Here is a 14764-nt window from a genome sequence, read left to right as displayed (position 1 = left end):
GGGCTGGCACCATCAGCATGTGGAAGCGGTGGTGGTGGGAGTGGGGCTGCGGTGGGAGGGTCTGAGTGGAGGCGCAGAGGATGGGCTGAGACCCGCCCCTGTGCCTACCGCAGCCTCGCGGCCCACAGTTCCTTTCAAGGTGCATGAATTTGTGCACTGGGCCCCTAGTGTTTAATATAAGAAATAGTGCCCCTATACAACATTAACACTCAGTTGTGTTTAGGAATATTAAATTAGTAAAGATTTATTGCTTCAAATAATACTAACTTTTGTGATGACATTCATGTTAGAATATGTATTTGGAAAAAAAGAATATCGGCATTTTCAATAGGAGGAAAAAATTCCAGTTCTTAGTTTTGTAATTCTGCTTTTTAATTTTATGTTCTAAAATACTGTTGACCTCTGAACAACACAATTTTGATCCGTGTGGGTGCACTTATATGCAGATTTTTTCAATAAGTATGTTGGAAAATTTTTTGGAGATTTTCTTACTTCTGTGAAGTAATTGTGTCAATTAGGCTAGGCTACCATAAAGCAATCATATTGCTGCTGCTTCATTATCAATGCAGGAACTGTTATACCTGTAAATAAATATGAATTTCTTTTTCATACTATCTTTTCATTTTTGATACCTAGTGTTAGTAATACATTAACATCTACAGTGTTTTGTATCATATAAGACAGTATTGATGTAGATACTGACAGATGATGCATCTTATAAACAGATGACATGAACTTACAGTATCGATAAATATAGTACTATAAATATATTTATTTTTCCTTATGATTTTCTTAATAATACTTTTTCTATTTTACTTTATTTTAAGAACACAATATATAATACATATACAGTATATAGTACATATACAAAAGATGGACTTTCTTTACTGGTAAGATTTATGGTCAACAATAGGCTATTAGCAGTTAAATTTTTGGGGAGTCAAAAGTTATACACAGATTTTTGACTGCCTGGGAGTTGGCGCCCTTAACCATGGTATTGTTCAAGGGCTAACTGTATAGTACTTAAAATCAACTCCTGTAAAATTGTTACTGAAGTCTTTCCTTGTTAAAGCATGAAGCTTCCTACTTAAAATCAACTTACATATCCCCAATTCAAAACTAATTTGTCTTTGCCTGTTATGTTTGGTAGGATGAAAATGGCTGTATAATCCGAAAAGTTTGTAAATTCTTTGATCAACCCTGACAATAAAGTTAAAATCTTAAATCTATACTTGGCAAGAAAAGTTAGTATTTTTGTTCTTAATTATTAAAACTTATTTTTTTCAGCATTTCACTGTTTTCTTTTAGACCATGTAGTTATAACATGTAAAGGCCATAGATGGTGTTTAAAGTCCTTATGTTTACATACCTGGAAGTCTTGCTTATAAAATAATAGAAAAATTTTTTTGTTAATTTAGTGGCAGTTTAAAGAAAACCCATATATAGCTTAAGGGGATATATATGAAAACTTGCTTTAAGAAATGATGAGCCATATCTCTGACTCAACAGAAGACGTGTGTTCCTATACCAAGCCTTGGGATTTGCTGGTGTGCTTCTTTTTAGTATAAGAAGTATGAGGTTAAGCACTTATTCACACTATAGGATTATACAAATGTTTTTACTTTTCTTATTTTTACCAGTGGTGTCACTAGTTAGAGCATGAAGCTATATGGGTTGAGGAAAAATGTAGTGCTTTTATGAGCCATTGAATTTTCACCTGTGTCCACATTTTTTGGACATATGAAATGAGAATGTAATTTTATACTCTTTTATGATGAAAAAAAATGTATGCCCTACTAATTGTGGGATAAGGGTATTTTTTTCTATCATGAACACAGTGTCATTATCCTAGGGAGCTGGGAAAGTAAATGTTTCTAAAAGTATGATACAACTTTCATACTTTAACTTTATTTACATATGCAGTTTTCAGAAACTTGCCAACAAAAACTTACATTTGGACAGTGCAGTAGGCAAGTACTGTTTAGTGAGAAATGAGGTTTGTTCTTGAGTAATTATTCCATACGGATTAATGCAGCCTGGGTGGCGGTTAGAGAACCTTGGGGTTTGCTAAGCTCTACTTCTTCTAAAAGGACTCTATCCTTGCAGACCGTAAGTCTTCAAAAGTGTCCCAAAAAGTGGTTACTTCTACTTTAAATTTAGTGTGACCATCCAATAGCTATAAGGTAGTAGTGGAATAACTTTCTTCCCTTTAAGACTTGGCACACAAAGAGTTTTGTGTAAAAATGAAAATTACAATTTCTCTTAACAGCTGTGACATCTTATGAAGATCTTGGACTCTTTGCATTTGGATTATGTGGAAAGGTAATTTTTTTTTCTCTCCTTGCTATTTCCAAAATTCAGAGAGGCATATTTTCCTTCTGTTCCCAGTTAGAAAAGACAAGTATATATCAGGGGAAGACATTAGAGAAATAAAAGGAAATTAAAGTAAAGACAGAATGATGGGAACAGGAAATGAAAGAGAAGGAATCTCTATATGCCCTTCCTAAAAATGCATCAATAAACTTAATTCAACACTTAAATCTTTTAGTACTTTAACCCTAATGAAGGAGAGCAATGACTTGGATAATTTTAAAATAGTAGCAGTGGTCTATTTTAAGTTTTCCTTATTAATTTTGATTATATTCTCTGAGTATATACCCATAAAGACAGGAGAAGAAGCATAGGATTAAAATTATACGATGACTAGCCCTTGCCAGTTTGGCTCAGTGGATAGAGCGTCAGTCTGCAGACTGAAGGGTCCTGGGTTCAATTCTGGTCATGGGCACATGCCCGGGTTGCGGGCTTGATTCCCCAGTAGAGGGCTGCAGGAGACAGTGGTCAGTGATTCTCATCATTGATGTTTCTATCTCTCTCTCCCCCTCCCTTCCTCTCTGAAATCAATAAAATATATATTTAAAAAAATTATACTATGACTATATACAAAACCGCTAATTAGAAGATCATATTATTTAAGAGCTTAACAGTGCTGAAAGATTATGTAGCTATCTCCTCATTTATAGGTGAGGAAATTAAGGCCCAGAGAAATAGAAGGGCCTATTTGTCCACAGTTGCTTAAAGGACTCTAGACTCTAACTGCTTTTTCCTCCTCAGAATAAGAGAACTAACAGGGATATTTGTTGGCATTCGTTCGTGATAGGCATACTAAGCTAATTTAACAGGTAGGGGAAACGCTGTCTTCTTCCACAGGTGATCAGGAGATAAATATTGTTAGTACCATAGCACTTTTTTTAAAAATTTCTCAAGAGCCATCATACTTCTAAAACCTATTTTCATATTGGTTCCAAATAGGCATTTTTCTTTTTATTTGTAAATCTGTTTTTTATGGTTTTGCTTGTTTATTTTGTTTTTAATCTAAAAGAATACTATATTTTTAGATGGCTGAACTAATTCCTAAGAAGCAAGTCTGGAAGGAAAAAGATCTATGTAATAGGGAGAACACCTATATTTACACTCAAATTTACTTGGTTGTTAAAGTACTAAAGGGATAAAGTACAAAAGTGCAAAATGGAAAATACAGTAGTTACTTAGTACTTAAGGGTAAAGGGTTTTGTTAATACCCTAGTAACAGTTTCTCTTTCCTAAAGGTCAGAATGTTTGGTGGGATCATGATCAGTTTCCTGCATTCAGTTTAACCAAGGAAGAAGAAAAGGTTACTTACATAAGGAAACTCTCCAATAAATTGAATATGTCCTATAACATGACTCTAAGTATAATCAGTGTTATTTCCCAATGAGGAGCATGGATTGTTGAGTCCCCTTTCCTAGAACTCTAGAATATTTGCATTATCATTTTAATGTATGCACTTGGTACGTAGTAGGCAGGTACACAGATAGAGGGCACTCCAAATAAGGAGTTGTTTGTCTGCCTTTTAAATATTTCCTCTTCATTTTCACAATTGGGTTGAAACTTTCCTATTACCTTCTTTCCAGATATAATATGGATAGTGATATTATATATGATAGGGTAACATTGTTCTGAGAATTAAAGAATATTTTTGAAATGTTTTCTGAAATTTTTAAGGAAGATTTTTTGAATTGTCTCTAAGTTGATTTATTTATTAACCAAACAAATGTCTTGAGCAAATACCATATGTCATGCACTGTGGTAGACAAGAAGATAGATAGATAGATAGATAGATAGATAGATAGATAGCCTTTCTAGATCTTAAATGCTAAAAAAGAAAGCAACTGAAAAAATAATCACCAATAAGTTGATATTATTACTTTTTTCACGATATTAATAGAAAAGAAATTCCATTATTATATATGACTGAAAAGAAATCCAGTTATGTATGACTGATGAAAGGTAGTGTTAAAAAAAAAAGTTCAAAATAGTCTTTTCACAAATAACTGAATTTTGGAACTAATTTTTAAATGGGTTGATATGCAAAGTTTTTTTATTTTCTGAAAAATGTTAGAGAGGTGATGACCACATTTTCAAAGACATGTCTCTAAATTTTCCTGTCATTAGTCCTGCTCTGCAGACTCCAAGGCCTCAGTAACATAGATTGTTCCCAGGATAGGAACAGGCTGTGCCACTGATGGGATTCCTAGAAGGGTGATCTGTTTTCAATCTGTGTAGGACTGCATGACCCTAGATAGTTAGTCAGCTCCAAACATACATTGGGGGTGCAGACCCACCAAGATTTGTTTGAGTGATCGAAAGGCCCAAGTGGAATCAGAATGTTTCTTCTGAGTACATCTGATTACCAAGAATGGATGAACTGCTGTCTTGAGTTTCCCAGGAGTCTCATCAAAGATCACAAGCTAGCAGCCTGCAGATTGAACTTAGTCCTCAAGCATATTTTGTTTGGTTCAGATCCTTTTTATTTTTAACTGATTGCTAACTAAAAGTTACGAAATTTTAAAGAATTCAATTTTTGACTTTCAGAAATAGGAAGATTTATTTGCGTTGGATCCACATGCCCATATGCCAGCAACTAACCGGAGCTGAGTAGCAGCTGCCCATTTTGAGAGGGGTGGAGTTCACCAATTCTATATATTACTGATTTCAGAGAGGAAGGGAGAGAGACAGACAGAAACATCAATGATCAGAGAATCATTGATCAGCTGCCTCCTGCACACCCCCCACTGGGGATCAAGCCTGCAACCCAGGCACGACCAGAATCTAACCCGGAACCCTTCAGTCCACAGGCCAACACTCTATCCACTGTGTCAAACCAGCTAGGGCAGATACTACAGGCTTTATAACCTCCTATTGTCTTACACTCAGCCCACTGCATATTATTGAGTTTGAAACGTTGCTAAATTTTCAGATTTGAGAATATATGGGTTCTAAAATTTCTTGCTCTAGATTATTATTCCCTGGGACAAGAGATGTGGAAAGCCTTGATGAATGCCAGGATGATATATTCAGAAGACTATATCATTTCCTTTTAGGTAGTACAGCATTGGCAGAGCACACCTCAAGCTGTCTCAGTCTACCTACTAAAGCAATGTGGTAAACCAGTGAAAATGGAGAATGAGACCAGATAGATTCAATTTCAATTTTTTCGTACTTTGATAACCACTGGTTACTAGCTTTTTAACACCTTTAACTGTTTAAAAATGACTGCCAAGAAAACTTTCAAAAGTATTCTTTATAGTAACCATGGAACTATTAAAGAAAGGCTTTTTATGTAATGATTATTAGTTTTATGTATTACAAATGGCTGGCAAAATTTATTTCAATTTCTCTGGATTTCTGCATCTGTTTTTTAGTAATAGTTACTGGATTTTAATAAAATACCAATCCTTTTATATTATTTCCCCTTTCATCTTCTAAATACATTTGTTCTTTTATAGGTGGTGGTGGCAGGCACGATAATAATCCAGAATATCGGAGGTAAGCAGTTGAAAGTGCACGGCTTACGCATAGATGTGATGGAAATGATTTCCTCTTTTGGTTTCTTGCCTTACCACAGGTCTAGCTGGGAACCTGAACCCTGTAGTCACAGGCAGCCTTAGGAACCTTGCGTGTTGTCCTCATTACTCTTTTTTTGTGGGGTTTTAAGCAGCCCGCCTGGACACTAACTTCTAAATCAGTTCCAGGTAAACCCTTGATTTCAGTCTTGCTATTAGGCCTGCAACACACCTCTAAAACATTTGCTTTCTGTAGTTGTGATAGTACTGATGTAATGTTTAAACACAGCAGTTGCCAACCGGTGGTTGGTGAGGTCCGAAAGGTTGGTGACCGCTGGTTTAGAAAACTCTCCAGGTGATTCTGAAATGCTTCCCCTCCACTTTTGTCCTAATCACCCCCATTAGTGGGTACTGCTTTAGAGGGAGTGGTGTTCTATGAGCTGTGAACATTCAGGTGTAGACAAGCAGTGTCCTCTTATAGCAGGGAAAAATGACCAAATGGTTTAAAAAATAAACCTGAGAAAAACATTGTCACATTTATCTGTTATCTTGTTCCCATTAAAAAATCCCAGTATCAAGAACCAAAAATTAGTGTTAATTAGATATAGCTACACATTTAAATACAAAATATGGGAATTATATTTATATATGTTGTAAAGAAGTTACATAGTGCTGAACATGTTTTCAGCATTGACTAGAGTTCTAAGTAAATGCTATTAGTTTAAAAGCAGCAATTTTCAACCTGTGCGCTGCATTTAAATTCTTGAATTTAAAAATTCAGGAATTTTTAAAGCATGCAATACCTGGCTATTAGTCAGGGTACTGACCTCTTTTCCCTTAGATTGTCAAATTCAAACAAAAAACAAACAAAACAAAAAAACGACAACGGTGAACACAATAGCCATCTGGTGTGAATGAATCAAAATTATACCTAATTTTTTGTCAGATCAGCAAAAAATATATTTTTTGGTGTGCCTCGGAATTTTAGTAATTAGTTTATATGTGCCATGAGATTAAAAAAAGCTTGAAAATCGCTGGTTTAAAGGAATATACACAGAGAAGGTTGACATGCACTTTGGGTCTTACACAGGATTGTATGGTCAGAGGAAATTTTAATCTTATTTCTTATATGTAACAGTTCAAAATAACTGAAAGATGACAGTTTTAATAAAGTTCAACTCTGATACTCGAGATCTGAACTATTTCACTTTAAGTATTATTCAACTGAAGTCTATCTTTAATGGGTTTCTTGGTCAGTGAAAATATTAACATTCCCTTGTCTACATTTAGTGAGAGCTAAGCAAATTACCCACAGGTTATCTTACCCTCCACCAAACACTTTATTATTCCATTTTACTGATGTGATAACTAAGAGTTAGAAGAGATAAACCAAAGAAATTATGTACTTACTAGAGGACCGGTGCACGTGCACCGGTGGGGTCCCTCAGCCTGGCCTGCACCCTCTCGCAATCCAGGACCCCTCGGGGGATGTAGTAGTGCGCAAAGTGGCAGGCGGCCAGGGAGGAGCCGGAGCCTGGTCCTGGCACTGAGCTGCTCCCACTCATCCCAGCCCTGCTGCTCCTGCTGTAGCAGCTGCGTTAGCACTGCGGCGGAGACAGGAGAGGCTCGCGCTCCCTCAGCTGCGCTTGCCAGCTGTGAGCCCGGCATCTGGCGCCCGTCAGTCAGCTGAATAGTGCTCCCACTATGGAAGCACACTGACCACCAGCTCCTGTGTTGAGCGTCTGCCCCCTGGTGGTCAGTGCACATCATAGCGACCGTTTGGTTGCTTAGGCTTTTATATAGAGAGGCATAACCCATAGGTACAGTAGTGTGGTGAAGATCTGGCAGCGGTTAGAGGAGTGGGGAGGGAGAGGGGCTGAGCATAGAGGGTAAAAGGGTAAAAGCAGGGGGGCATCTGTGATATTGTCAACAATAAAAATATATTAAAAAAAAGAGTTAGTGGCATAAAGAACTTGCTCATGATCCACATAGCTAAGTAGTAAAGCTAAAGATTTGAATTGAGCTTAAGAGCCAAATATTTCATCTCAGCTCTGTATGATCAGGAGCCTTGCTTCTACTTATCCTTTATAACTAATTTTAAATCATTCCTTGAGGCAGATTATTTTTTCACTCCAAACCTTAGTTTCCCCACCCATTCAAAAGGAGGCTTGGTCCAGTTGAGTTCCAAGATTCTCTTGGAGGGAATGGCTGAGCCTATGAAGACTAGGCATTTGGGTATGTTGGAAGAATTGCCTTTTCCAATGTAATTTTGTATTTGTGGCTTATTTTTGTGACTGTCTGGATCAGCCAGTGACTCTCCATTGCCCCACAAGTAAAATACTTCACCATGGCTTAAAAAAATATTAACATTCCAACAATAAATTGTAGTTGCCATTGCTCTGGAAATCTTGAACATTCATGTTTTTATTCTTTCAATGTTCATGGAAACACATATTATTGAATGAGAGAAACGCTTTCTTGGATGTCATACAAAATAATTTCTGTCTAACAAACACTACTTTACTCTTCAGACCAGAATTCAGTAAAAGAAGTCTCTTTCTTTAGGAATCTATATAATGTCATTGATTTCAAGAAATCTTTGGAATATTTTATTTTAGCAAATATGTATTGCTTAACTATACACTTGGTCTCTAATATGAATGTACTAGAGGCCTGGTGCATGAAATTCGTGCACAGAGTGGGAGGTTCCCTCAGCCCAGCCTGCACCCTCTCCAATTGGGGACTCCTTGGGGGATGTCCAGTCAGACATCCCTCTCGCATTCTGGGACCACTGGCTTCTAACTGCTCACCTGCCTGCCTGCCTGATCGCCCCTAACTGCCCTCCTCTGTTGGCATGGTTGCCCCCAACTGCCTCTGCCTGCCTGCCTGATTGCCCCTAACTGTCCTCCCCTGCTGGCCTGGTTGCCCCCAACTGCCCTCCCCTGTTGGCCTGATCTCGCCCCCAATGGCCCTTCCCTGCCGGCCTGATCTCGCCCCCAACTGCCCTCCCCAGCCAGCCTGGTTGCCCCCAACTGCCCTCCCCTGCCAGCCTGATCTCGCCCCCAACTGCCCTCCTTTGCTGGCCTGATTGCCCCTAAACCCCTGCCAGCCTGATCTCGCCCCAACTGCCCTCCCCTGCTGGCCTGATCACCCCTAACTGCCTCTGCCTCGGCCCCCACCACCATGGCTTTGTCCAGAAGGAAGTCAGACATCCGGAAGATGGCCGGCTGACCTGGTCTAATTAGCATATTACCCTTTTATTAGTATAGATAGATTATATAGGATAGGATTGCTTAAATGGGGGAGGGGGCCTTTTTCAGCAGGAGGAGATGCTCTTGGCAGACAAAAATACATAATCCCTATATCTGGACTGATAGCCAGCCATATGCACTATACTGCCAAACTGGTCATTAAAAAATTGGACCACTTTCTTACACCTTGCACCAAACAGCTGTTGCCCTTAAAACCCCTCCTTAGCCCCCAACTTAGGTTCTGCCTTCACAGTTCACCCAGATTAGGTTCTGATTGGTTGGTTTCTATGCCAGTCAGCATCAAAAACTCTGCCTCCTAGGCAGCCATTGGCTCCTCGCACTTCACCCAGATTTGGTTCTGATTGGTCGGTTTCTATGCCAGTCAATGTCTCCAGGCCTATCTCTGGGCCTGATCAGAGAGGCGGGACTGATCAGCAGCCCCAAGGAGGCCTGGAGAGAAACAGAGGCACAGCTGCTGGCAAAGCCCAGAGAGAAAGAGGCAATGGCTGATCCACGGAGGCTGCAGATCAGAATCTGCCTCTCTCTCTGGGCCTGATCCTTAGCCCCCTGGGCAGTCACTGCTGGGTCACCACACCCGCAGCACTGACTGCAGGACTGACTTCTGGTCAGTCAAGCCTTTGGTCGTTTCAGACCCTGGGTTTTTATATATTAGGATATTTTGTTATTTTCAGTCCATTTTACTCTCCATGTAATTAGTAAGCGCCATCAATTTTTTTTTTTTTAGATTAGGTTGAGCTATTTTTTTATCATTTTATGTAGAATTTTCATTCTAGGAATTTGGATCCAATTTTGTACCCTGGCACAATGCCTGCCTGCTGTTGTATTCTCTATATCCTTCACCCTAATCCCTTGTTCTCTAATCTTGTATGTAACTGTTATTGAACATGATTCTATTTTAGCACTTGCTGTTATTAAAGTTATCTCTGTATATGCTTTTCTCCTCCACTATATTGTAAGCTCCTCCAGGGCAAGGATTATGTCTCATTTCTCTTTGTACTCCCAGAACCTAGCACAATACCTGAGAGTTGATGAACCTTTGTTGAACTGATTGGAGCTGGATATGAATTGTATGGGCTATTTCCAAGTACTTATAAGTGTTCTAACTATATTTATCAAGAAGAGGAAAGGGGCCTGGCTGGTGTTGCTCAGTGGTTGAGTGTCAACCTATAAACCAGGAGGTCGTTGTTCCATTCCCCGTCAGGGCACATACTTGGGTTGCGGGCTTGATCCCCAGTGTGGGGTGTGCAGGAGGCAGCCGATCAATGATTCTCTTTCAAATCATTGATGTTTCTCTTTCCCTTCCTTTTTGAAATCAGTAAAAAATATGTATTTAAAAAAGAAGAGAAAAGGGGATTGCTAGACTGATTGCTAGTTTTAAATATATGAAAAGCTGAACATGACAAAAAAAGATGCTAGACTAATTCAGTATTGTTCCAGAGAGCAGAGCTGGTTCTGATGGGTCCACAGTGGAGCTAGTTTGGGTGCATTTGGAATACCTTTGTAACTAAGCTGTGTGATAATGGGAACGACCCACACTCTTTGAAAATGCTCCTTATCCCTGAAAACATTCAAACAGAGCTGGTTGGTCAAATGTCAGAATGTTCTAGGAAGGATTCCTGCATTGGTGGCAGATAAATAATCAGTTCTCCCAACTCTGAGTTTGTTGATTTGCTTGCTTGCTTTGCTTTAGGACCTTTAAAAAAATGACTTAGAAGCAGTCACAGCAATTTTTAATGTCCCTCAAATTCAGAAAAGCAGGTGAGGCTTATTTAGTTTTAAAAGAATGTCTCCATGATTTTCTTTACATTGGTTAAAAGTTTATTTATTGACAGTTCACTAAGTAATAATTGAAACACATTATAGAGGTTTTTGTCTTAGCCAGGTATACACAAATCATTCCCTAATTTCAATTGAATTGGAAGCTTTTATTGTGAGCAGAACACTGGACTGGAAATTACATACCTTGAATTCTTTCTACTTCAGTCTCCGTCATTGGGTAGCCATGTGTCTTGGGGAAGTCCCTCCCTCACTCTCTTTGCCTCAGTTTTCTCTTTGTTAAATTGCTGGGGGTAGGATCGGAGGCAGGGAGCTTAAGATCCCTTCTTATCTCAAAATTCAAATTCTAATTTGGTACTTTGGGAGACATATTAATTCTTTCAGAACATTAAAATATTTTTATTACAGGAAAGTTCAGTGGGAGGGTTATGCTTGCTTCAAAAGATGATTTGGTGTCCTAGCCAGTTTGGCTCAGTGGATAGGGCGTCAGCCTGGGGACTGAAGCTCCTGGGTTCGATTCTGGTCAAGGGCACATACCCGGATTGTGGGCTCGATCCTCAATTGGGGGCGTGCAGGAGGCAGCCGATCAATGATTCTCTCACATCATTGATGTTTCTATCTCTCTCTCTCCCTCTCCCTTCCTCTCTGAAATCAATTATATATATATATATATATATATATATATATATATATATATATATATTTAGAAAAAAATAATTTGGTGTTTTGTTAGGTATCTTTAACAAATCAGCAACTATTGGTCTAAAAGCTTTCATAGATGCTGTTTCTTGTCAGAAAAGGGGAGTCTCAGTTCTTGGAACTTTAGGGGAGCCGTTGAGCCTCTGAGGTTAATGACTAGGAGCCTTAAGAGGTAGTTCCTTGATTGATACACGCTGGGTCTGTATAAGTCCTAAGCAGCTAGACCATGTATGCGTGAGAAGAAACACTTATTTAGGAGGATCTTTAATATGTTGTGCATATGACTTATTTAATGTTATTTCTACAAAGTGGATTTTTGTTATCAATTAGAAATTCATTGGATACTTATAAAGTGTGTAGCATCAGATTGAATTTTTATACTTCTTCCATGCCTATCTGCGTATAATATAATCCAGATAGCATTTTTTGAAAGATAGGATGTTCTGTTACAGTCTGTTAGTATAAATGGTCTGAGTTTTTGCAGTAATTGTTTAGAACTGAAAAATAATATAATAGCTTCTACCTAGGTCAAGCGTTCCACTAGTCACTTTAATTATACTTACCGAAACTCTTCAAGGTAGATGATATGACCCTCTTTTTATAGAGGCAGAGATGAGTGCTCAGGGGGTATAAGTAACTTGCTTACCTTTACCCCTTAATCAAGCCAGGACTCAAACCCCACTCTGTCTGTCTACTTCTAAAGCCTTAATTCTTTCTGCTATGATATAGTAAATGTTTGAAAAGCTGTGAAAAGATTAAATGTCGAGGATTTTAAAATCTCCTTGGGGACAGGAACTATGTGTTTTCATAACCTGACCTAGTTTCTGGTAAAGGAACTCAATAAATAGTATTTGTTGAGTGAATGAGACAGTTAAAAAAGTTCTACTTAAAAGCCTCAGATTTTGCCTCAAAGAGACAATTTTATATATTATATAAATGATATAAAGAGACTTGAAAGCCCGTTGAATGATTTGTAATTTAGAATTATTTAAACATTAAAAGGTCAGAGGTATTGAGGAGAATTAGATCTTGTGTAAAATAGAAAATAAGGTATTTTGAAATCTGTTTTCAGATTAGATAATTATGTCTTAGATTAATGCTGCCTGACTCTTTTATTCTTTGTAACTTTTAAACATGTCTCAGTTTTCTTGGGATTCTTTGCCCCTGATGAATCTATGAGGAAAATGGAACAGAGAGACCCTTACCAGCAAAACGAAGACCCAGTGTATTCCCTATGTCTCCAGATTCCATAACTCTAGGTAACTTGCTCACTGACTTGCATCCTTAGTATCTAGCTAAGTAGTAGTAGCAGGCATTTAGTAAGTAAGACTCATTATAGGAAGAAAGAAGGCATAAGACATGGAGGACAAGAAGGAAAAGTCATTGACCTGGCGTGATACTCCTTTAGGAGGAAAAGAAAATTAATCAACTGGGAAGAGAAGACCACAGAATATATAAGTGAACATACAGTTTCTTTAGGAAAGAATCTACTGTCAGAACTTCACTGAAAATCTTGTTTCCCCCAAGACCAATCAGGCACCAAGTATGTTACTAGGCACTAATGTGTCCTAACAAATTTTGAGGAAAAAATCTGTTTTTGAATAATCTCTAAACTTTATGATAGAAAAAAATGTGACTCACTAAACTTAGTGCTTTTATTCTAAGGTTATTTGGAACCCTTGCCTTTGGAAAATGGAGAGCCATATAGTAAAATACTACTGAAAAGCAATTCCTGATCTCTTCCCAACACTAATGAATTAGGGGCATGAAATAGGCTAGAGCCAGAGATAGTCCCCAGCTGCCCATTTCCTCAGGACCTGAGTGGTGTTTGCCGAGAGTCATTGCTGCTGGGACACAAAGTCAGGAAAGCATCTGGAAGTTTTGGTATTTAATGCTGTTACGGGCAAGAGAACTCTGGCTGAGAGTTTGAATTTAGTATACTACTAGTAAAAGGATTAAGAACTGTAATAGCAAATAAGTATAGGTACTTTCCACATAGTTCCTCTAACTGTGTTGCATAATGAAGTTCTTTTCATAAGAACCAAGGTAAGCAGTTACATGGTTTCAATTCATTTGAACTCCTGATATAGACCACCTGGTAGGCTAAAATATCCCTGCAAATCAAACGGTACACCCCAAATCATCATTAGTCAAGCTAGAGAAAGTCTATTAACTATGAACTCTTACAAGTACCTGATAAAAGTTAATTGATGTTATTACTGGTTTCATATCTTGCCTAACTCAATATGTGGAAAGGTGAGTGGCTCCTAGGAGTATGTTAAATTCTTATTTTGCTCTTAAAAATATGAAGGACCACTATGGATAGCATATTCTTTTCTTAGTTCTCTAAAGCCCCAAACCTTTAAAGGAGATTAAAGGTTGAATTACTGCTGCATATTGTGAAAGGAAAACCCTAAGCATTAGTAGTCTTACTGAGACCTCCTGAAATAGGTAGAATGACCCAGTTTCTCTAGTCTGGCACGACTCCCACTAACCTTATTCTAACAGCCTCAATTAACACCTCAGTTTAAGAATCTAAGTTTTAAGAAAAACTCAGCAGCCCTTTTGTTCCTCAGGCAGCCTAGTTACTAAATCTCATTCATAAACAGAAAGGTATAACTATAGACATTTTAAATTCTCAGTATTTTTCAAATTTATGATTTAATATTAGATAATTCTGAAACTATTTGGTCTTTTTTTTTTTTTTTTCTTCCTTTTTTTTCTTTTGGTAGGATAGTGAAGTTTTTTAGATGTACTAGTTTGTATTGTCTCCTGGGAAATAAGGATTGGGTGCGCTGTTACAATGCCATCTGCTGGTAACATCATCTGTAGTCAAACTACAGCTTTATTGAGCCTCAATATTGTTCAGAAATTCTAGGAAGCACTTAGGGGAGATAGAGGAAATTTGGAAGAAGTCTTTTTCACAAGTACTTCCTGTAGCAATATTTACTGGTAACATGTCACTTTAAAAAGGTTTAGATAATAATGCATTTCTTAGTACTAATTTTTATTTATAGGGGTTTTAGAATAGTGAATATTCTGGTCACTTTTTATTCAAATTTAAGATCTTGAGAATGGTAAAACAAAGTTATAATATTTTTAGGGTTATGGGGGAAAAAGTTCCTCCATATATTA

The 14764-nt window shown here is 37.9% G+C and overlaps 1 protein-coding gene across 1 annotated transcript in view; it reads left to right on the top strand.

Annotated features, from left to right (window-relative positions):
* The window catches only part of SLC38A6 (solute carrier family 38 member 6), a 65770-nt gene that overhangs the window by 17586 nt on the left and 33420 nt on the right, over positions 1–14764 (top strand). The window contains exons 4-5 of the mRNA XM_080641182.1: positions 2270–2322; positions 5826–5865. Of these exons, the coding sequence (XP_080497308.1) occupies positions 2270–2322; positions 5826–5865 (93 nt within the window). The remainder of the gene's footprint in view (positions 1–2269; positions 2323–5825; positions 5866–14764) is intronic.

The sequence above is a fragment of the Plecotus auritus genome, assembly GCF_963455305.1.
Source record: "Plecotus auritus genome assembly, chromosome: 1".
Lineage (NCBI taxonomy): Eukaryota > Metazoa > Chordata > Mammalia > Chiroptera > Vespertilionidae > Plecotus > Plecotus auritus.
Note: the sequence above shows the minus strand (reverse complement) of the source record. Positions and strands in the feature narration are given on the sequence as shown.